Consider the following 22,614-nt stretch of genomic DNA (forward strand, 5'->3'; position numbering starts at 1 on the left):
GTCTGTTGGGGGTGGGGTGGGCAGTTTGGCAGCCTTTTGTGGAACACGTTATAAAAATGTGTGAACTGCTGTTAACAATACTTTTAATGTTTAGCCATATCAGTGTAACTTATGACTAGTAATCAGTAATCTTAACCAAAACTGCACTGACTAATGGTAAATCACATGCTTAAGCTGTAACACACTGCCAGTGAATTTTATTTCTTGTGTCAGAGGATTTTACAATATAATCAAACTACAGTTGTGTGTTCGGAGTATTACTTCTGGGTACTGATTACTGATTAGCATCCATGCTCTAATTGTCTGAAGAGAATTTACTGCTGTGTCTCTAGGGCACGGAGGATGCAGTCGTACGTGCAACATGACCTTAAACCATGAGAAATTACTGTGGCATAAAACCCCGTTTGTTATGGAGTCAAGGTGATGAAGCCGGCTAGCAGGAGAAGACTGCAATAATTTATGGAAGCTAGCTAGCAGGACAACATGGCTACAATTTATGGAGGCCACTCAACAGGAAAATATGAATGAAATTTATGGAAGCTAGCTAGCGGAAGTGTATTAGTGAAATGAATAGAAGCTAACTACCATAATATAACTGATAACTAGCTTATATAACTGTTCTAATGAAGGTAGTTAGCAGTGACAACTAGGTCACAGTATTTAAAATCTAGCTAATGTGAGAGCAGGACGGACTTTTGTCTTAAAGGTTTTCGTTTTGGTACACCAGTCTCTGGCAGTCTTGACCCACAGAATCTCAGGTGACAGGAGAAGCTTCTAGAATTCATTAGAATATTTCTGTCAGTTTTACTATAACTGATGCAGGGTCCTGATGATCGAGGAGCCCCTGGCAGGGAACACCTTGGAATGGGAAGTGTAACATGGCTCAGTGTCACACAAAATTTAGAGCGAATTACGCCCCCTCGGCCTACCTGATCAGCATGCCTCAGAACTGATGTAAAAAACTGGAGAAGTTTGGAGTAAGTTTACATGTGGAAATGTTTGCATGGGGCAGGAGTCAAACCAGCATTGTGGAGATATGATGCTACTCTGCCACCTACTCCCCAAAGGGAAACGTAAGGTGGAATCTGACACAGTGCCCCATCAGAAACACAATCTCCCTTGGGCTCTCTTAATGGCAACTGTGCACCTGTATCACATTCATCTAGGGGCATCAAGCCTCTCACCTCTCTTGGGGAGGGGTGATCCTGGTTCCCATCAGCCTGACACAGACCCCTGGAAATCTGAGGAAATGCATTTCGTTAAACGCCCAACCCCCCCCCCCCCCCGCCGAACTGCCACCGTTATCTGAAGTGTGTTGTGGTCCTGGCTGTCACTGTGCTGAGGTGCTTGTCGCAGACATGTAGCTAAATTGGGTCGTCACTGGGTCACTGAATGTCACACGTGAGGATGTGAACCTGCGAGGAGCTTAACATCTCCCCCTAATTCATGAGAACAACCTTCAGCCTCAGGAGTTAGGAGGGCCTGACAGATGCCTGCTGGGCCTCACACCACGACTTCGGTTCGAAGGCACACGACTGTACTGGCTAAGGTAACCGTGCTGCTGTTCCTGGTTCGGAGTTCCTCCACAGCCAGGGGCGTTGCTAGACACGAAGCTCCACTGGGGCTCAAGCCCCCACCCCCTGTTACCCATATGATGTTTGAAAGCTGAACATGAGATTTTACTGGGGCTCAGCACATAAATATTGGGGCATGTACCTCAGTAAAAGGGGTCTATCAATGGCCAGGTCCACAGCCATGCTGTGTCTTGCAGCTGAGGACATGCGTATCGCTGGCCTTGCGACAAGCAGTTTCCTGAAGTGTGACCCTTGAAGGAAACTTCATAATCTTGCCAAAGATTCTCACCACAGCATCCCAGCCTTTCATGGACTCATCTGGGTCAGCCGGCTGTCTTTCCTCCTCACAGCCCGGACTCGCATCGCTCGCACTCAATCCGGAAATGGGTTGTCTGGGTCAGAAAGTGACGACAAATAGTTTTTTCTCATTCGTTGGTTTGGCAGGTATGGCTGACGTTGCGTCAATTTAACGTCATATGTTGAGCAAAGCATCATGGGTACTGTTTGAGAAATCTTAGGACCGGTTACCGTGGGCGATATGACTTAAGTATCCATATCATCATGGCGGATTTTAAGATACTGAACAGTAGCACAACCATGCTAATTCCTCAATTAAACAAAACCAAAAGCTAGATGTAAACGATAACAAACCCTAAAAGAACATACTCTACATCTTTGTTTTTTTATTTTAATTTTTTTTTGAAAAGACAAGTTTTCTCGTGTTGCCACCTGACATGTCAACCTTATCTTAGTAAATTTTGCAGGTAACTATTGATTGCACCACGTTACAATTTTCCAAAACTAACATGTTCCAAATAAATAAAATATTGAAGTCGCCCATTCCGCTACATTGTCAGGAAGGGACTGTGCTGCACGTTGTGCATTGCATGTTGGCACGAGGATGCAAATGGAAGAGAGGAAGGGAATCCAAGGCACTACCTACTCCTTATTGGGGTGTCGATATTGATTTGGCTAGCAAAGCACCTTCAGATGCGTGCATGAGCCATAGTTCTGTAACTGCAGGAAGTGTTACTGTAGCACAACACTAACAGTCTCTCCATACGGCAGATAGTGGAGACATTGTAATCGTTCACGATCTAATTTCGCCAAAATCTTACACCCCCACTGTGGGATGGCAAATCCCTGCAAATGAAAACACAGCTGGCAGCCAGGAGACTGTAGGCAGTGTGCTTTAATCCAAAGACGTATTTCTGGATGAAAGGGTTGACAGTTTAAAAAATGTTGTTAGTTCTTGTGTTTTGGCTGACATCCTGTGATGCAGTTGCGTGCTGTTAGCCTGGTAAAAATCTTCTTCATAATTTCACTTTCTATCTCTCAGACCTGCTCACTACTTTTGTGTTAATTCCTGTAGATTTTGTATTTGTGATTGAATGAGAGGGTGGCACAGTGGTTAGCGCTGCTGCCTCACAGCAAGAAGGTGCTGGGTTCGGTGCCCAGGTCGGGCGTAGGGCCTTTCTGTGTGGGGTTTGCATGCTCTCCCTGTGTTTGCATGGGTTTCTGCGGGGAGATCTAATTTCCTCCCGCAGTCCAAAAGTGTGCATGGTAGGTTCATTGGCGACTGTAAGTTGGCCCCGTAATTGTGTGGGTGTGAGTGTGTACATCCTGCAGGGTTGGTTCCTGCCTGTGCCTGTTGTTCCCAGGATAGGTCCCCCCCCCCACTACCCCAGTTGGGATGAAGTGGTTACAGTGATGGATGGATTAAATGAGAGAAGAGCACCTTTCATGAGTGACTGTAACATGCACTTTGCAATTCAAGTCCCCAATCTGTGTGAGCTAAAAGGTTATTTATACTGCTGCGTTGAGTCTGCACCATATCCATACCCTGTAACCACGCGCACACCCTGCAGGCCCTGTAACCACGCCTACGACCTGCAGTATAATTGACATACGAAGCCTGTGCCATAGCTATGCCATAGGATAGAGAATTATGAATCAGCCGTAAGAGTCCTACAAATCTGCTGGTTATAAAAGACGTGTCATTTAGAGTCTGTCTGACATTCGGATCCCAAAAATGTTTGTTGTTCTTCCTTTGGAACTGCTCTGCTGATCAGGTTGAATTTTAATTGCATATTTTCAAAGTCTTGTTATTTACTTCAGATGCATAACTCACTTGTCAGCTACTGTTGATTGTGAAATCTCTGATGATAGGTGGAGGTGTTGGTGGTGATGATGATGCTGATGATGATTTATTTTATGCACCACAAAGGTAGCATTGTTCTTTTCGGAGGATGTTTCACACTTCAGAATGAGCTTCCATTTTCATACACTGTTCTCCATGGAAACCACACGGGACTGGCATCGCTTGGAGCAGGATACAGATTAAACCTTTAATGTGTGAATGTGTCTGTTAATGAAGTGCCAGACTAACCCTTTGATTGATGTGGCTATTTTTATCCCACATTCACAGATGTCACTAAAACTCCATCACATTCTGAAGGTCACATCCAGGTGGCCTCACAGACTGCAGTTTCTTGTAGTTAACAACCTGTAGACCTGTATGTAAGGCTCTATCAGTACACAGGCTAAATGTTCTGGAAAAGAGCAGAATGATTGAGGGATAATACTCAAGGATACATACCAGGCACTGTTTAAAGTTTTATCCGTGAAGTAAATCAGCGTATTCATGCATTTCTGTAGAGTAACCATTTGCAGTAGGATGTACTGTAGGGTCTCACCCCTTTAATCCTCCTGGCTTATTTATTTTGATGATCCTATCATGGCCATGAGACATGGCCGTCCTGCTCAGGGCGGGTGGGTAGGGGGGTGTTTGTGCATGTGTGTGTCTGGGTGGGGCGGTTGGATACATACCTGGACATCAGAGGAAGTCTGACAGCCACAAACTGTGTCATGCTTCAGGATAAACATCTGGCACGTCTGTGTGATCAACTGCCGTCAATCATTACCCTAAAACAGGTGTAAATGCTGGTAATTTGTCACAAGAATTAGATTAAACATTATCTACTGGGCTGGGCTGGGCTTTACACGGCAGACAGGATTGTGACGAACGCTGTAATTTCGCCATACACGCACGGATGCTGCCCACAGTGTGCTGTGAGATCCGCAGGTGTTCTTGTTCAGACGTTATCGAGCCGTGTTCAGCTGTGTTCAGTCGGCCCCATGCAGAGCTGCGTCGGCCGTCGTCACGGGACTCAGACATGCTGCCCTTGCCCGTTACTCACTAGCGCCCCCACGCCCCTCCTGTTCTCCTTCCTGTCTACGTTGGCCCGGGTTTTGCTTGAATGACGGTGTGTAGGATGCTCATCCTGGCCTCCCCTCCGTGCTGCTTTTTCTCAGCTCCCTGCGGCCCCTGAAAGACTCTGTTGTCTCTCTCTTCCCGGTGGAGGAGGTGCACTGCTGCTCTTTACTCTTTGAAGCACAGGGGGGGCTCTCTCACAGTTCGAGACTGCTTGGTTGTCTTCCCAATTGCCTCCAGTTCCTTTACGAGGTTTTTATTACTTTTGAAAAGGTCCCCGGAGGTTCAAACGCAAACGCCAACCTGCCGTCACGGGTCTGTTTACCTAAAATGACCCTAGAATTAGGTTCAGGTGCACACTGGCAATGTGAGATGTCGATCCTGGGCCGGGATATATATGCTCTGAAGCCCTGGCGATGGGCAGAGATGGCCAGACAGGGTGATTAAACGAGGAATCGGTGAGGTGCCACAGCAGGCAGAAATCCCTGAGATTCTTTCGATGTTTGTAGTATTTGTTGTCTTTGCCTGTGCCCTGGAGTGCCCTGGAGTGCCCCGGTTCCTGGAGGCTCCGCTTTCCTGCCACACCGGATCGGGAAGTGTCCACGCCAGGGTGGCTCTGCCCATTTCTAATGAGATTCCAGCCCGCGCTTGATTATTATGGGTGATTTAAGGAGGCATGTCTTCACATTGCCCGGGTACGAGGAGAGTCGGAGCCACCTCCAGCCAGTGCCACCTGTGTCGCCCGCCAGCAAGGGTCTGCGTGCCACGTTAGGGGAGCATGGCAGCGGCATCCCAAATGTGGACTTAAGCAAGCCGAATGTTCTTACGGCAGACCGACTCCCTCTTAAAACCAAATCATTCTCTGAAGTTACCCAAGTGAGTCCATAGCCATTGTGGCTCACAAACACACAGCTAAGTTAGTAGAGAAGCCTCCAGACCAGGTCCAGAGTAGGCATTTGATGTGTGACGATGGAGACCCCATCCCCAGTGGAGGGGCTGCACTGGAGGTGTCCCATTAAGCTCCTGTGATGGTGCAATGGGGGCCTTCAAAGGCTGCTGACTGGATCAATTCTTGAACTCCTGTGTCTGTTTTAGAAAAATGAATCTAAATGAAGTACGAGGCCCTTTACCAGGTCCTCCTGACCGACTGCACGTTTGTCTGTCCCCGGAATACCGCCGCGTAGGGTACAGTGGGATCAGTGACGAAACATAATTCACCTCCTCAAAGAGCCTCTGTGCCGTGCATGTCTTTAAATTAACCGTGTCCCCTTTTATCCTTTCTCATTTCTCTGTGACTTTTGTTCTCCGGTCGTGACAGTGCCACGTCAGCGCAGATCGTCACTGATGCGTCGCTTAAATACTGTTTAGCACCAGTTCATTAGCATGTTGGTTGCCCATTGCGAGAGTAATGTGCCCGTTGTCACCTTACCGGCTGTGATTTCTGTTCTCCTCGAGTCCCTCTGAGGCCCGGCCCCCCTTCTCCTCTGAACTCCACCACCCCCCCCCCCCCCCCCCCCCCCAAGAAGTCCATCTCTCTTGCATCGCAGCTTTGTAAACCTCGGATTGTGCGTTGCTTTTACGTGGACCGTAACAGCCTCACACTGTGCTATTTTATTACACAGTAATTCTGCATACCAGAATTCATTTTCCCATGTGTTATTGCTGTGTTTGGGATATACACTTTATTTCCCCCCTCCCACTGGAAGGAGGCCAGCCCAGCAGGCTGTGGGTTATGGTTTAAGTGGATATCGGGTAGGGGGGAGGGGGTGCAGTGTCTGAGTTGAAAAACCCCCGACACTTTATTTGAGGACACAGTGTTTGTATTCACGTCGCCTTGCTTTTTCTGGGGGGGGGGGAATTTGGCACATCACATAGTTTTACCCTGAAAGAGTCATTGTACTCCGGGTTCACGCTGTGACACCACTTTCATAGCTGAGCTGCCGGGGGTGGGGAGGTGGGGGGGTCGTGGCGTGTGCTGTGCTCATCAGTAGCCCCCGCACAGCGACTCCGCTTAGAGCACGATGCCGCCGTTTCCCGCCGTGTCCGTTTTCCACATAACCGCTGTCACGTATTGGTGTACACTGTAGTAGCACACCCCTCCCCCCAGGGGGCGACAGTGACCCTCCGTCCATTCATAGATTATCTTAGGCTGTCCCTGGGACTGTGCTACACTCCATCAAAGGGGGTGGGTGGGGGAAAGGAAAAAAAAAAAAAAATTCTGTTGCTCTGTCTGCAGTGTGGTAGCTGTGGGGTGGTACACGGCTCCAGGGTTGAGGGTTCGACTCATCGTCTGTGGTTGTGCAGTTTATAAGTCCTCCTCATGTTGCTTGGGTCTCTGAGGTGCCTATAGTATGGCAGAGGAGTCTTAAACTCAGGTTTAATGTTCCAGGTTCTGATCCACTTGGCAAAAGGCCGCCAATCTAAACCATGCCGGTCCATTCCTGAGACACCCTGTGATGAAGATCGATTTGGCGGAATTCATGTGCCCCCCTTCATGACCTTTCTAATTTATAAATATTACAGGGTCTATATTGACCCCCAGCACCACAACCAGCCTCCTGCCTAACCCTACCCTCTATTTAGCAAAGCTGTTTCTTTTTCGGGACTCCATTTTCCTGTGTCCTCTGGTCTCACAGGTGCACAAACATTAGAAAGCCTCCTCCAGACATCCAGAAATCTGAAATCGATACGGACTCGTTATTTATAAATATATCTATATATGAATTTTTACGAGAGCACCGAAAGGCAAGAGCTGACATGTTTTGTGACACGAGCTAAGAGAATGGCTTTGTATCCTGGAAAGGCAGCAGCTGGATCCGTGTTTCCAGAACGTTCCGAGCACAGATTCCCATCAGCATTCTCTTCCCTTGTTGGCTTCCTTTGTTACATTGTTTGAGGGATTAAAATGCTGGATTTCAAACCTAATTTTAATGTTTAATGTTCTTCCTCTGTGAACCTCAGTGGGGGAACTGCAATTTTTTTATTGAAGGCAGGATTCAACACTGTGGGTCATGTTTACATTCTACAGCTGTCCAACTCTGTCCTGATTTAAATAAGCCTTTAATTAAAGTACTTTGCAGTAACTCCTCCTGTATGCCGTGCTGTTTTCTTAAACCCCCTCCTGTTCCTCTCCGCCATTTTATGTTTTGTTGTGTGAAGTGTAGCACCACTCCCTTAAGTAAGACCTCCCATTGGCTCATTCTTCAGCCTGGGTGACCTACAGTCCCAACTGTTCTGCTGTCACCATGGCCACCATGTAGATGACCTGGCATTTGCCTGCGCAGAAAGATTTTAAAAGGTTTCAGTCTACTCTCTCTCAGGCCCAAGGTTAACACATCTCCCTGATCAGGTCTCCTGTTCACCATAAAATCCAGGCTCTCTAGGGAAAAGGCATCCTCGAGAGGATGAAAGGGCGAAATTTTAACAAGCCTGCAGCACACAGCAGGTGGGTCGCTGGGCTGTAATGCTGATTTCGCTGTCAGAGCCCGAGCGGATGAATGCGGTCTACAGAGACACATACATGGCTTTAAACCTTCTGCTGGTCTGAAGGGACGTCAGTTTGTGTCCGTTTGTTGACCTGCTTGGGTGTCTGAAATTAAATGATCTCTGCGAATGTCAGACGTTGAACATCTGAAGGTTTTATTTAGTCAATCCAGTCTTCTGACCTAAATGAAACCAGGCTCGAGTTGAAGAAGTTCAGTCTTTTTAATTCATAATGTGTATGATATTGAAGTGTGTGGAATCTGGTCTTTCAGGTTTAACGCCGCAGCTCTTGACGTGGCCCCCGGTCTAATGGATGCCAACCTCCACTGACACTTTTATGGGTGTTTCTCATCTGGTGAGTGGAAGCCGACCAGGGGAGGGGCATGAGTACGATGGTGAACTGTAGAGGGGGCGGGGGTGGGGGGTTATAGGCTGGTGTACTGAGATGGTGGTGGCTGGGCTGTCTTTAAAATGCCGGCCCCTGAAAGATCCCCATTGGACAGTCAGAAATGACCTTCTGGTTAGTATAGACAGGAGTATCATCCAATGACAGGAGAGTGTTTTCGTGTAGCGCTGCAGGTTTCTGCGTAGTGTGTAGAGAATGCACACAGCTGTTTGTCACAAGGCAACAAGCTGCTCAATCTGGTGCCATAGTAATGTGCTACTTGTTATTTTGCTAACTATACAAGGGCATTATGAATTACATAGGGAAGACTGGGGCAGTATTTGAACAGGGTCATTTTTCCGAAGCGATACAGTAATCTCCCCTGATCCGGTCTCCTTAACAGTAATCTTGATGGGGGAGCTGGAGGGTCTGGGAGGGGGGTGTTCCCTATTCTTAGCCTGTGTAGGGTCAGCGGCAGCCCGAGCTACTTTCCAGATTACGTGTTCTCAGGTCTTTGCTCCATTATTTGTAACAGTGTGATGATACCTATGACCAAAGCCCTGTTAATCAGCAAACAGGCTGAGGGGGCTGCTGAGCGGGCTGCTGAGGGGCCCCAGCGTGCCCCCTGAGTGGCCATCCGTCTTCCCCTCATTTTAGAATATGCTTAATTATTCTGTGGGATTGAGTGGTCCAGATGGATGGACGCGGTTTAAAGACGTTGCGACGGAGTGAGGGGCCAACGTCCCGCGTGATTATCTAAATTAGATTTGCTGAAGCGAGGAGGAATCCAAAGACGTATGGGCCTGTCAGGCATCATGTACAGAAAATCGATCCATTTTCAAAACAAATGCACTTTGAACAATCTTTTACAGCCATCAGCACTGTCAGCTTTCCATTATCTGATTGACTGCAGCTGATCTCCCAAGCTTACCTGAGTGGGGGGGTTTAAGGTACTGTTTAATTGGTTGGTTTGATGGTTTTTATTCTGCTTAAATGCGGCCCCTGGCACCCACCTTTAGGGGACCCGATTTCCCGTCAGTAACATTTGGGGTCAAGGTTTTACTGCTCCTGTTGACACATTAATTAGTGGAAATTCTCTAAAGTCTTTTTTTCTGAGGAAACGTGACACTTGTGTTCAGAAACAAGCATTTTCTTGTGCAGTCATGAAGCTGCTGGGAAACCGCTAATGTCTGTGACCCTTTTAAAAGGCTGTTAGCACCCTCTTGAATATTTTAGCACCTTGAGATCGGTCCATCAGAGACCTCTGTCGAACTAGACCTGTCTGAGGTTTGTCTGTTTTCTCATGGGCAGCTCCTTCTTGGTTTTGGTGCTAGTTTGATTTATTCATCCAAACTGAAAGAAAATTACAAGCCTTCCAAATGAAGGCAGTGTGTTTTTTTTAGGGAGGGGGGTGAGATTTGGCATTATCTCATGTCTAGGTGCAATAATGACTCGTGATATTCTCAAGACTCGTAGCTCCCGGTGAATCGCGGATGCTGTTTCCACGGCACCCGGTGTAGTTTCTCTGTCTTTGTGTACACTGTGCTGTGAGGGTACGGCACCCGGCGTCGTTTATCTGTGTTTGTGTGCACTGTGCTGTGAGGGTACAGCACTCGCTGTCGTTTATCTGTGTTTGTGTACACTGTGCTGTGAGGGTACGGCACCCGGCGTCGTTTATCTGTGTTTGTGTGCACTGTGCTGTGAGGGTACGGCACCCGGCGTCGTTTATCTGTGTTTGTGTGCACTGTGCTGTGAGGGTACGGCACCCGGCGTCGTTTATCTGTGTTTGTGTACACTGTGCTGTGAGGGTACGGCACCCGGTGTCGTTTATCTGTGTTTGTGTACACTGTGCTGTGAGGGTACGGCACCCGGCGTCGTTTATCTGTGTTTGTGTGCACTGTGCTGTGAGGGTACGGCACCCGGCGTCGTTTATCTGTGTTTGTGTGCACTGTGCTGTGAGGGTACGGCACCCGGCGTCGTTTATCTGTGTTTGTGTGCACTGTGCTGTGAGGGTACAGCACTCACTGTCGTTTATCTGTGTTTGTGTGCACTGTGCTGTGAGGGTACGGCACCCGGCGTCGTTTATCTGTGTTTGTGTACACTGTGCTGTGAGGGTACGGCACCCGGCGTCATTTATCTGTGTTTGTGTACACTGTGCTGTGAGGGTACGGCACCCGGCATCGTTTATCTGTGTTTGTGTGCACTGTGCTGTGAGGGTACGGCACCCGGCGTCGTTTATCTGTGTTTGTGTGCACTGTGCTGTGAGGGTACGGCACTCGCTGTCCTTTTGTCTGTGTTTGTGTGCACTGTGTTGTGAGGGTACGGCACCCGGCGTCGTTTATCTGTGTTTGTGTGCACTGTGCTGTGAGGGTACGGCACCCGGCGTCGTTTATCTGTGTTTGTGTACACTGTGCTGTGAGGGTACGGCACCCGTCGTCATTTATCTGTGTTTGTGTGCACTGTGCTGTGAGGGTACGGCACTCGCTGTCCTTTATCTGTGTTTGTGTGCACTGTGTTGTGAGGGTACGGCACCCGGCGTCGTTTATCTGTGTTTGTGTGCACTGTGCTGTGAGGGTACGGCACCCGGCGTCGTTTATCTGTGTTTGTGTGCACTGTGCTGTGAGGGTACGGCACCCGGCGTCGTTTATCTGTGTTTGTGTACACTGTGCTGTGAGGGTACGGCACTCGCTGTCCTTTATCTGTGTTTGTGTACACTGTGTTGTGAGGGTACGGCACTCGCTGTCCTTTATCTGTGTTTGTGTACACTGTGCTGTGAGGGTACGGCACCCGGCGTCGTTTATCTGTGTTTGTGTACACTGTGCTGTGAGGGTACGGGACTCGCTGTCCTTTATCTGTGTTTGTGTGCACTGTGCTGTGAGGGTACGGCACTCGCTGTCCTTTATCTGTGTTTGTGTACACTGTGCTGTGAGGGTACGGCACCCGGCGTCGTTTATCTGTGTTTGTGTACACTGTGCTGTGAGGGTACGGCACCCGGCGTCGTTTATCTGTGTTTGTGTGCACTGTGCTGTGAGGGTACAGCACTCGCTGTCCTTTATCTGTGTTTGTGTACACTGTGCTGTGAGGGTACGGCACCCGGCGTCATTTATCTGTGTTTGTGTGCACTGTGCTGTGAGGGTACGGCACCCGGCGTCGTTTATCTGTGTTTGTGTGCACTGTGCTGTGAGGGTACGGCACCCGGCGTCGTTTATCTGTGTTTGTGTACACTGTGCTGTGAGGGTACGGCACTTGCTGTCCTTTATCTGTGTTTGTGTACACTGTGCTGTGAGGGTACGGCACCCGGCGTCGTTTATCTGTGTTTGTGTACACTGTGCTGTGAGGGTACGGGACTCCCTGTCCTTTATCTGTGTTTGTGTGCACTGTGCTGTGAGGGTACGGCACTCGCTGTCCTTTATCTGTGTTTGTGTACACTGTGCTGTGAGGGTACGGCACTCGCTGTCCTTTATCTGTGTTTGTGTGCACTGTGCTGTGAGGGTACGGCACCCGGCGTCGTTTATCTGTGTTTGTGTGCACTGTGCTGTGAGGGTTATCCCCAGCCGCACGGTCGTTTTAGGTGTTACTGGCCCCAAGCTGTTTGTAATGATTATCAAGAAACTTGAACATCAAACCGCTAGATTGCCATCCGTCTGTCACAGCTGTGATGCGTGGCTCCTGTGCCTATGTGAGGGAGCTCCCGGCTGGCTTGGTCTAAGGTGTATATGTGAGACGCCGTCTTTTCCTGCCTGCGAGTCTTCCTGTCGCGATTTCGTGCAATCTGACATGCAACAAATGAGTTATGTGACTGGGTATTTTAATTACTTCGGACTTGTTACAGTTGACACCTCCATCCAAAGCGGCTGGCAGTTTATGACCCACTTCTACAGCTGAACATCAAACTGGAGCGCAGTAGGGTAAAAACCTCGCTCAGGGATACCCACAGCCAACAGCCAGGGGGCGGGGCTTTCAGATAAGGGGCTAGGGGTGCAAACTGCGCCACCTTTGCATTTAATGAATATCTTCGTTGGTCCCTTCCTGCTTTCCCCGGGTTTGGTGTGCTGTTACCTCTCAGACCTCCTTAGTGTTTTTCTTAATGGCTGTGGATAGACAGACTCTCCCTGGAATAAAAGTGGGGTCAGTGTGTCTCTTCCTCTGGTAAATATATTTAGATGATTAAAAAAAAAACAGTGATAACATTAAGACGGGCCCCATAAACGGCAGCGGCACTGCTCGCTTGTCCCCTCACGGTGATTAAAAAATAAGGTCATCGCTAAACCTCTGCCAGTTAAGGCGAAGTCGGGTTTTAATTAAATCTCTGGAGTTAATTTATGAAAAGCTCAATTAATAGTCAGTTTGGAGGTGCGAATAAATGCCCTGGGGGGGGGGGAGCCATTATTAGCCAAATGTCCTCTGTGTGGGCTGGCAGCAGGGGGCGTAATGGGGACTGGCCTACCCATCGTGGCTGTCATTTCCCTCCTTCCACATGGGGGCGCTCTCTCCTTTTTGGAGAGCACATTAAAGTTTCCTTCTCATGGGGCTGAGGCACAGCTCTTTTAAAAACTGACATGCCATGGAAACAACACCGAGTTGCTGGTCTGAGTCCTTAGGCATGTGACACCTTACCAGTGATACTGGGGATCATTTTGTTTTTCTGTGTCTTGTGAACTGGACGGCCTGGTCTTACTGTTTTATTCAGTCTTATCCTATCTATTCCTCTTTCTATCCTGCCTCTCTCCATCCCATCCTCTCTATTTCGGGGGGGGGGGGGCGACGATGTCGACGATTCTGTCTGCATTATGGTGAAGCTCTGTTTCTGTTGTGTCTCTATTCTGCTCTTCAAGCCAATGACAGGTAGCCCATGACACCAGACCTCGGTCCAGCAGATGGGGGTTTTCTGATTGCGAGGGCTTGGACTGTGAAGTCTTGCGGGTTCCTGCACATGAATCCAAGGCGTTTTCAAAGGCTTCCTCCGACAGGGTTGCCAAGACAACCTGGAATTCCGGTATTACTGACTGCTGGTGGGATTCTGCCTCTCTGTGAAGCTGCAGTCATTTGCTGAGGCCTGCCACTGAGATCCCCATCTCTGCAGATTTTAGGTTTCGGGGGGGGCTCTGGGTGCATTGTGTCCATGAAGGAGCGACTGGTTTTTTGGGGGTTAGACTGGAATGCGAAGCAAGGCTGAGGAATCTGGGGGTGGCGGGAGGGCTGGCGGCCAGGACTAATCCCGGGATCTGTGGTGCAAGTCCTCCCTGTCTGGATGTTCTTCGGGCTGCCAGGTGAGGCTTGTAAAAGGGGTGGATGTAAACGCCCTGCGGTGTTAGAAAGTATCCGTCAAAGCTCCATCTTCAGCCAGCGGTGTGCTTTACAGGCACAGCACACCTTATATGTGTGAAGTCATTTCAGTGCCTGGTCTGTCCTCATTGCTAATGAGGCTCATTACCACAGAATGAGCCTCAGGATTCATTCTGCTTGTTCACGCTCCACGCGAACATCTCTCTGAAGGTTTTACACGCGTCGCATGAATAAAACTTTTATGATGCTGTTCAGACGGCCCTTTAAACACCACCAAAGCATGGCGAAATGTATTCCTTATAAACGGCACTGAAGCCGGCTCAGCCCGGCATGTTCACTTCAGAACTGGCATCGACATTCTGCGCTAAGATACTATGTTTCTGTAATTACCGGTGTTTTGCAGGATAACTGTATATTGGGTGATTTATATTTGCTTGTAATTATGCTGTCACAACGTGAAGGACTTACAAGATAAAGTGCATCAAAGAAGTCCAATATTGTTTGGTACTTTGATGTTATTATTCATGTAGTTTAACATTCCACTGGCAAAGCTAACTCCTCTTATACTAAAATCCATTTAAATATTATAAAATATGCAACAGTTTACAGGTACCTGTGTTATGAATATACATTCAGCGAGTCAGTCACAGACAGCAGCCCAGACTCGACTGCAGATCCCCTCCTCACACGTAAGTTAGCATGAGTGGGTGTGTCTCTGTGTGGGTGTGTCCAAAAGTGGCTGGGTCTCTGTCTGGGTGTGTCTATGAGTGGGTGTGTCCCGGTGTGGGCGTGTTCCGGTGTGGGCGTGTTTGCGAGTGGGTGTGTCTCTGTGTGGGTGTGTCCAAAAGTGGCTGGGTCTCTGTGTGGGTGTGTCTATGAGTGGGCGTGTCCCGGTGTGGGCGTGTTCCGGTGTGGGCGTGTTTGCGAGTGGGTGTGTCTCTGTGTGGGTGTGTCCAAAAGTGGCTGGGTCTCTGTCTGGGTGTGTCTATGAGTGGGTGTGTCTCGGTGTGGGTGTGTTTGCGAGTGGGTGTGTCTCTGTGTGGGTGTGTCCACAAATGGGTGGGTCTCTGTGAGTGTTTCTATGAGTGGGTGTGTCTCGGTGTGGGCGTGTTTGCGAGTGGGTGTGTCTCGGTGTGGGTGTGTCTCGGTGTGAGCTTGTCCATGTATGGGTGTATCCATATGTAGGTGTATCTTTGTGGGCATGTCTCAGTGGCTGATGGAAATAGCAGGGTAGTTAAGGATGAATGTGCTCTTTTATAGATAAGGACTCTGTGTCTGATGATTTAAAAAACAAAACAAAGCATGTTTGTTTATTTGAGGATGGGGAGGTCCAGGAAGAGGACTAATTAGAGCCTCTGACATGGGTGTAGATCATACATGAGGACGGTCATCAGAACTGGGATTTGGGCCAGTTTGCCTGTTTTCTCATTTTAATTATCTGAAGTACAGTCTTTTTAAAGATGAACATGCTTGGAGGGAGACCGGGCTACCTTGTTTACATTTGTCGTGTTTCACTGTGTGTTGGTTTTTCAGTACAGTACAGTAATGTAGTTTATAATGATACAAATATCCCCCCAATATATTTACACTAGATGCCTAAACGTGTGTGTGTGCGTGCGGTCATGTGTGTATGATATTATGGGGACATTTTCTCAGTCCCCAAAAGGGGAAACTCGATTTTATAAAAATCTGTGACTGCAATCAAAAAACTAAAAATGCCAAAAGTGTCCTATTTTGTTTGGTTACTTATGGTGCTGGTTACGGATTAAGGTTGTTGTATCTAGGATTAGGGTTATGCCTGTTGAAATTAATTGACAGTCCCCAAAAAGACATAGATACCTTGTGTGTGTGTGTGTGTGTGAGTATGAATATTGTAGTGAATCTCTCTGCTCTCTCTCTGCCTTTAGTGACACGTAAGGCCTCATGTTTCGGGCTTTCCCTGACCCCCACCTCCCGTGGAGTCACCTTCCAGAGGCCTGTGTCAGGACCGGTGTCCATTTCAGCGTGATCAGGGGCTCTTGCCGGTCCTGGGGGCACCTGGGGGCCCGTATGAGGGTCAGCATCCCTGAACACGTACAGACTGCTTTTCTGTGGCGGCTTAATAGCTGATGTGTGTGTGTGTGTGTGTGTGTGTGTGTGTGTGTGTGTGTGTTCTCCCCGCGATGTGGCGCTGCAGAGAAGCACACCTGCCCAGATGTGGTGATGAGAAGCGCGGTAAAACCCCATCCTGTGGCCCGGGTCGCTGCTTTGGAATTAGCATAGAATGCTAACAGGCTCAGTATTGAGCTCTGCTTTCTCCCTGAACTGAATGGGAGACAATTTCTCCGTCCGCTGAGCCGAAGCAGCCCTGTCCTCGGGGGGCGTGCGACCACCCCGTTGGAGCATGTCCGCGCCGCTCTGTCTTCCAGCATTCCTGCCCAGTGATGCTTGTCGCCTTATTCTCCGATGGACCTGGGCGTCGGGCCGCCTCCATGTCTCCCTCTCTTTGAGACTTAGGGCTCTGTTGGGGGATGTTGCCTTTCCAGGGGGTGCTGTGCAGAGGGCCTACAGAGGATATTTCATAAAATCCGGAAGACCACTAAAGACAAATGAAATTGATTTTATTTCTCCTGTTGGGGACAGTGTGATGCCTGGGGGGTCTTCCACACTGACTGATCCTTCTGTGATCTCCCTTTGGCCCTCAGTTAGCAACCCCCCCTGCCACAATAGCAGAGGTGACAACATTCATAGTCCCCACCATACTGCCCCCCCCCCCCAAATCCCCCTGGCTCCTCAGGAGAGCCCCCCCCCCACATTGTGGGACACAGAGTAAATTAATAGCTTTTCACTAAGCCGCCTGCCTGAAGATTGCCTGCTAGAGCTGCTCGATTGCGGCAAAAATCATAATCACAATTATTTTTGACCAATATTGGGATTATGATTATTTACCACGATTATGTACCACAATTACTCTTGACTGCAGAAACATTGTATTTATTGAATCATAATAATGAAACTTATATACTTACACTGAAATTGAATTGAAACCAAAATAAAATTTTTATAACATACGCTGAACTTGTACAAATATATATTTTTAAATGAACAGACAAATTATACTGAGATGAACTGTTTTCTGAGGTGCAAAAACCTGATTTGTTTTTACCCCAACTACACATATTAGAGTCAAATGCTTAGTCCACTGATATAAAAAGTACAACTGGCTTCAGTGATGCACGATAGCAGGAGACAATATTTCCAACTGTGCTGAAGACCCTCTCTTTTGCTAAATGATATGTGATGACATCTGTTATATCTCGGCGTTTTTGAGAACCTGAGGGATACGCGGCTGCACTATAGAGGGTTTCCTTAACGGAAAACTGCGTCGCAGTTCGAGTTGATCAGCTCGCCTCACCTTTCTCAGTTTTTGTTCATGTATTGTTTGATCACAGACCACTTTATGATTAAGCTTTAAGTGATTAAATGTTGGGGAAAGCGCCCGGCGTTTCCACCCCAACTCCACATTTATGAGACACACACAGGTTACAGTTTTACTTGCAAGGGTACCCACACTCTCTGCAATGCAAACTACAGCAGAATGTGTTACAAAGGGTGGTTCCCCTTGACTCCTTTATTTATAGTCAGTGGGAGGCGCAAGAGTCATGCAGAATAGGGAGGTGAGAGAAAGTTCTGGTTTTGCTAAGGTGGGAATGCTATTATTAATATAATCTAAAGTATGAGGCTAGGGGAAAACAAAATAATATATATACATATTTACATTCATTGCTGATCATACAGGAGTGATAACAAAATGATTAATAACAGTTTCTTCAACCTAACAGTCCCTCCTGTTTATCATGACAGTATGATCAAAAACATCAGTATTGTACAAGTTGCAAAAGCATTTCCAGTACAACTGTCATTTAGATCACATCATCATCATCCTAACTGTGGAGTACAGAAAACCATCAGGAGTCGTTCCTCCTGTTTATCATAGAAAAACATCTAATTCCGTTACTTCAGGTCCAAGCCCTGCACGGGTGCTTTCGGCTCAGCCGTCATTATGAATTACATGTCTTCTTCATCGCTATCGCTGGAAACAGGCTCTGTCTCCATATTCTGAGTAAGGGAGAGAAACATTGTACTGTGTGTCCGAAAAGCAGCATTAAGAGCTTGATTAATAAACATTTTCAAACATGGTATAACAGTTATAAAACAACAGAAAAACAAAATAAAAAACAAAACAAAAGAAAATATAAGTGAAACAATACTTTGGTACCCTATACCTGCAAAAGATGCGGCACATTTGGCCTGTGACATATTCATGGGTTTTCCATATACAGTGGGTCGTTCACTATGAGTAGGCATCACAGAACAAACATAGCAATTCGTCACATTTTTTGCTGTTACAGTGTCATGTACATATTGATACCAGTAGTTCTTCATGAACGGGTGTGAGCAGGCAACGGGCGCAGATGGAAGTCGTCATGGGTCCATCGCCGTAGGTGTTGCAATGGAGCTAGTGGGAGCAAGGACAACCATACAAGTCCAACAACAAGAATGACCCCTAGAGTCACCTTACCACATCCCCACCCCGTCAGAGCCATCCTAATAGAGTGCAGTTCAGTTGTTTTCTTCACCGGGTTGAGACAGCAGCACCCTATTGGTTACTGTGCCTTTGTAGCGGACTTCCACTGCTACTCTGTCGCTGAGGCCTCTGATAAGGGCTTGATGGGTTTACAGTGACTTTTGTGTATCCAGGAAGGTCGTTCTGCTATTTTCACAGCTGTTGGTGTTGTGAGGAGGACTTGATAAGGACCGTCCCACCGGGGTGTGCTCCACTCCTTCCGCAACAGGACCTTGACCAGGATCCAATCCCCTGGCTGCAAGTTATCCTGTTGGTTAGAAACAGAATTTACTGGCAGACTACTGGGGCTATGTTTTTGTTGTGATGATAGCAACTTTCGCATCCAATTAGCCAATGTATTTTCTCTGTCCGCTTTCCCTATATCACTCATTTCGGTTGCTAGAGGAAACGGCCTTCCGTACACTATCTCAAAAGGTGTTAATCCTGCAGGAATGGGAGTTATTCTCATCCACAATTTTACTAGAGACAAACATTCTGGCCACGGCCTTTTTGTCTCTTCCATTGTTTTTCTGAGCCTTGTTTTAATAGTGCCGTTAGTTCTCTCCACTAAGCCTGCACTCTGAGGGTGATAAGCACAATGATTCTTAAGCGTAAAACCTAATGCTTGTGAACAAAGGGACATGGTCTGATTTACAAAATGAGTCCCATTGTCTGATCTTATAATATGAGGTATGCCATAAGTAGGGAAATAATGGCCTACCAAACATTTTGCAACAGTCATTGCATCACAGTGCTTTACAGGGTATATTTCTACCCACTTAGAAAAGGTGTCTATAATGACTAGACAGTACTTCTTCCCTTGTGACCAAGATAATTCAATAAAATCCATATGTACAACTTGAAACGGGTACTCAGCTACAGGGAACTGGCCACGTTTTGGTCTCATGTTACCCTGTGCATTATGTTTACAGCAAATTAAGCATGTTCTACAAAATTGCTTTGCATAATCAGAAAAATTTATAGCATAAAAGTATTGCTGGATAATATGTACCATCCCTCCTGTTGAGACATGAGTATTTCCATGGCTCACTAAGGCAGCTGTTTTGTATAAGTTTTTTGGTAGGATGGGCTTGTCATTCATATAGTAAACTTTCCCTTGCTGTATTGCTCCTCTCTTGATCCAACTCTGTATTTCTGTTTTAGGAGCATGAATCTGTGCATCACACAGCACATCACTATCTATGAAAAGAATGTCTGCCACTGATAAGGTGGGCTGTTTCAGGGCCGCTTCTTTGGCAGTTTTATCTGCAAAGTTGTTTCCTTTAGCTATTGTGGAAGCATCGGTTTGGTGTGCTTTACATTTGCACAGTGCAAGGCGAGTCGGTAATTGTACAACATCTAATAATCTAAGTAGTAAGTTTGTGTGAGTTAGAGACGTTCCCTGCGATGTTTTAAAACCTCTATTTTTTCCACACTCTTGCATGGTGATGAACAGCTCCAAACACATATTGACTATCAGTGTATATAGTAAGTGACTTATTTTTGAATAGCTCGCATGCCCTAATTACAGCATAGAGTTCAGCCGCTTGTGCTGAACAAGCAGGTGGGAGTGCATTGGCCTCTAACACTTCAGTGGACGTAACCACAGCATACCCGACCTTATTTTTTCCCATATCATTTTTTGATGCTGATCCATCTACATAAACAACCATTGAATCTGATATTGGGGTCTGTAAAATATCTGCTCTGGGTTTTGTTTGCTCTTCCACAACTGCTTTGCACGAATGTGGCTCTCCATCTTCCGTTGTCGGAAGAAGGGTGCTAGGGTTAAGAGGACCACATCGCTGTATAGTAATGTTTGACTGTGAAAGCAGGAGTGAGACTAAGGTCAGATGTCTAGCATGTGTGAGGAACGGAAGCGGTGTCTGCAGTAAAACTAATGAAACTGAATGTGGCACCTTCAGGGTGAGTGGGTGACACAACACTAATTCTGCTGATAATTTTACTGCTTCTGCAGCAGCTGCACATGCTTGCAAACATTGTGGAAAACCAGCTGCTACTGCATCTAATCGTTTAGAATAGAATGCTAGTGGTCTTTCCTTTGTCCCGAACGGCTGTGTTAATACCGCTTTCATATAACCTTGATTAGCATCAACACATAAGGTAAATGGTTGTTGATAATCTGGTAAGGCAAGTATCACATTTGTTTGTAGCATCATTTTTAAGTTTGTGAATGCCAATTCTCCTTCTTTTGTCCACTGAATTTTATCTTTTAAGGCCATGTCTTTCCCATAAATTAAGGTTTGCAGAGGTTGAACGAGTGCGGCATAATCAGGTAGCCATTCTCTGCAATAATTACAAAGTCCTAAGAAGGACATCATTTGCTGTTTAGTCTTTGGCTTTGGTGCCTCTTGTATTGCCTGTTTTCTAGTTTCTAATAATGATCGACCTTGTTGGGAGAGTTTATGTCCAAGATATATAACTTCCTCCCTGCAATATTGTAATTTTTGTTTTGATGCTTTATGTCCTGTATCATATAAATGCTGTAACACCAACAGTGTGGCTTCCTTACAATGCTGTTTTGTATCTGAAGCAATTAATATATCATCTACATACAGTAGCACTTGACTATGGGATGGTATTTTACAGGTACTCATAGAATATCTAAGGGCCATGGTATATACATGTGGACTTTCTGAAAACCCTTGAGGGAGTCTAGTATATGTGTATTTTTTTCCCTTATAGGTGAAACCAAATAAATGTTGAGAATCAGAGTGCAATGGTACTGAGAAAAATGCATTACTGAGATCAACTACTGAGAAGTAACTTTTATCAGGGGTTAATGAGTTGAGCAATAAGTGTGGGTTGGGCACGTCTGGTGCTGCGTGTTGCACTATGTTATTAACTGGTCTTAAATCCTGCACCATGCGCCATTTCCCTGTATGTCCCTTCTGGACAGGGAAGATAGGAGTATTGCAAGTGGCCTCAGGAGCCTCTCGCAATATTCCTGATGCCAACATATCCTGCACTACAGGGGCTATACCTTTCTCTGCCTCAGGTTTTAACGGGTATTGTCTAACTACCGGGCGGTGTTCTGATTTCACAATTACTTTGTATGGTGGGAACCCCTTTACCAGTCCTACATCAGTGGGGGAGGACGACCACAACCCTTCCGGGAGGTGATCTAGATCTGGACATGATCCCCCCTCCAGAACAGAAAAAATTTGTCAGGTTGGGTCCTGCAAGTGTGTGGTGAGAGTGGTTTGAACTCTCCATCCCAAAGGGAACCGCCACACATTGTGTTTTTTGTCATAGCTCCAACAGGAGCCAGGTACGGGTTGGTAGTCATTGTAACTGTGCATGGAATCTCGTAAGAACATCTCTACATCCCTCCACTGCATCTGAGGTGATTTTGATAGAGATACGTGTGGTGTTTCCCCTCTGAACACAGCCTGTTGTTTATTAGATAAGATGACTGAGGCAGCAGAAAAGCCAGTAGTGGAGTTAACATACAAATGTTGTAAGGTAATACAAGTGTCTTGGAGGGCATGAAACGTTTTGTCATAGGCATAATCTGGTCCTGGGGTGCCTTTGTACCACATAGTGACGTGTAAGGCATCGTCAGGCATGAACTGGGTTTGTTTAGGGGACTGCTTTTCTCTAGTTTTTCGCAACAATTCTCGTGTCTGTGCAGTTCCCCCTAGGTCCAGTGACCAGTAATATTGTGGTGCTCCGGTTCCTTGCACAACATAGGCTTCCTCATTTATGATTGCCTTCATGCCAGAGTTTGTGGCAACTACACTAATGCCCATCTGTACCATAAGGTCACGGCCTAACAGATTGACAGGGCAAGAAGGGCTTATTAACACTTGTGCTTGACATTCAATCCCAGTTTCCTTATCTTTTACTGCAACTGGGTTTGTTAGCTGATGACTGTCTGTTTGGCCTCCTGCTGTTTTTATATTTATGACAGATGAGGAGTATGTGACTTCAGGAGGACTGGAGGTTAGGACAGTCCTACAGGCTCCAGTATCACACAGGCATTCGTATACTTTGCCATTTATGATTAATTTCCGACTTGGCAAAGTTCCCCACTGCCTTTCTG

The 22,614-nt window shown here is 46.9% G+C and overlaps 1 protein-coding gene across 6 annotated transcripts in view; it reads left to right on the forward strand.

The window, feature by feature from the left end:
- arvcfb (ARVCF delta catenin family member b) overlaps positions 1-22,614 on the forward strand; it is a 123,711-nt gene that overhangs the window by 23,443 nt on the left and 77,654 nt on the right. For 2 of the 6 annotated variants that reach the window (XM_048994103.1, XM_048994193.1), the window contains exon 3: positions 8,544-8,626. The exons of 3 other annotated variants lie outside the window; for them this stretch is intronic. In XM_048994103.1, the coding sequence (XP_048850060.1) occupies positions 8,585-8,626 (42 nt within the window). In that variant the 5' untranslated portion in view covers positions 8,544-8,584. Of the gene's footprint in view, positions 1-8,537; positions 8,627-22,614 lie in introns of those variants that run through there. One more of the 6 variants, XM_048994139.1, reaches the window with a different exon arrangement.

This window comes from Brienomyrus brachyistius, chromosome 2 (genome assembly GCF_023856365.1).
Source record: "Brienomyrus brachyistius isolate T26 chromosome 2, BBRACH_0.4, whole genome shotgun sequence".
Taxonomy (NCBI): Eukaryota; Metazoa; Chordata; class Actinopteri; order Osteoglossiformes; family Mormyridae; genus Brienomyrus; species Brienomyrus brachyistius.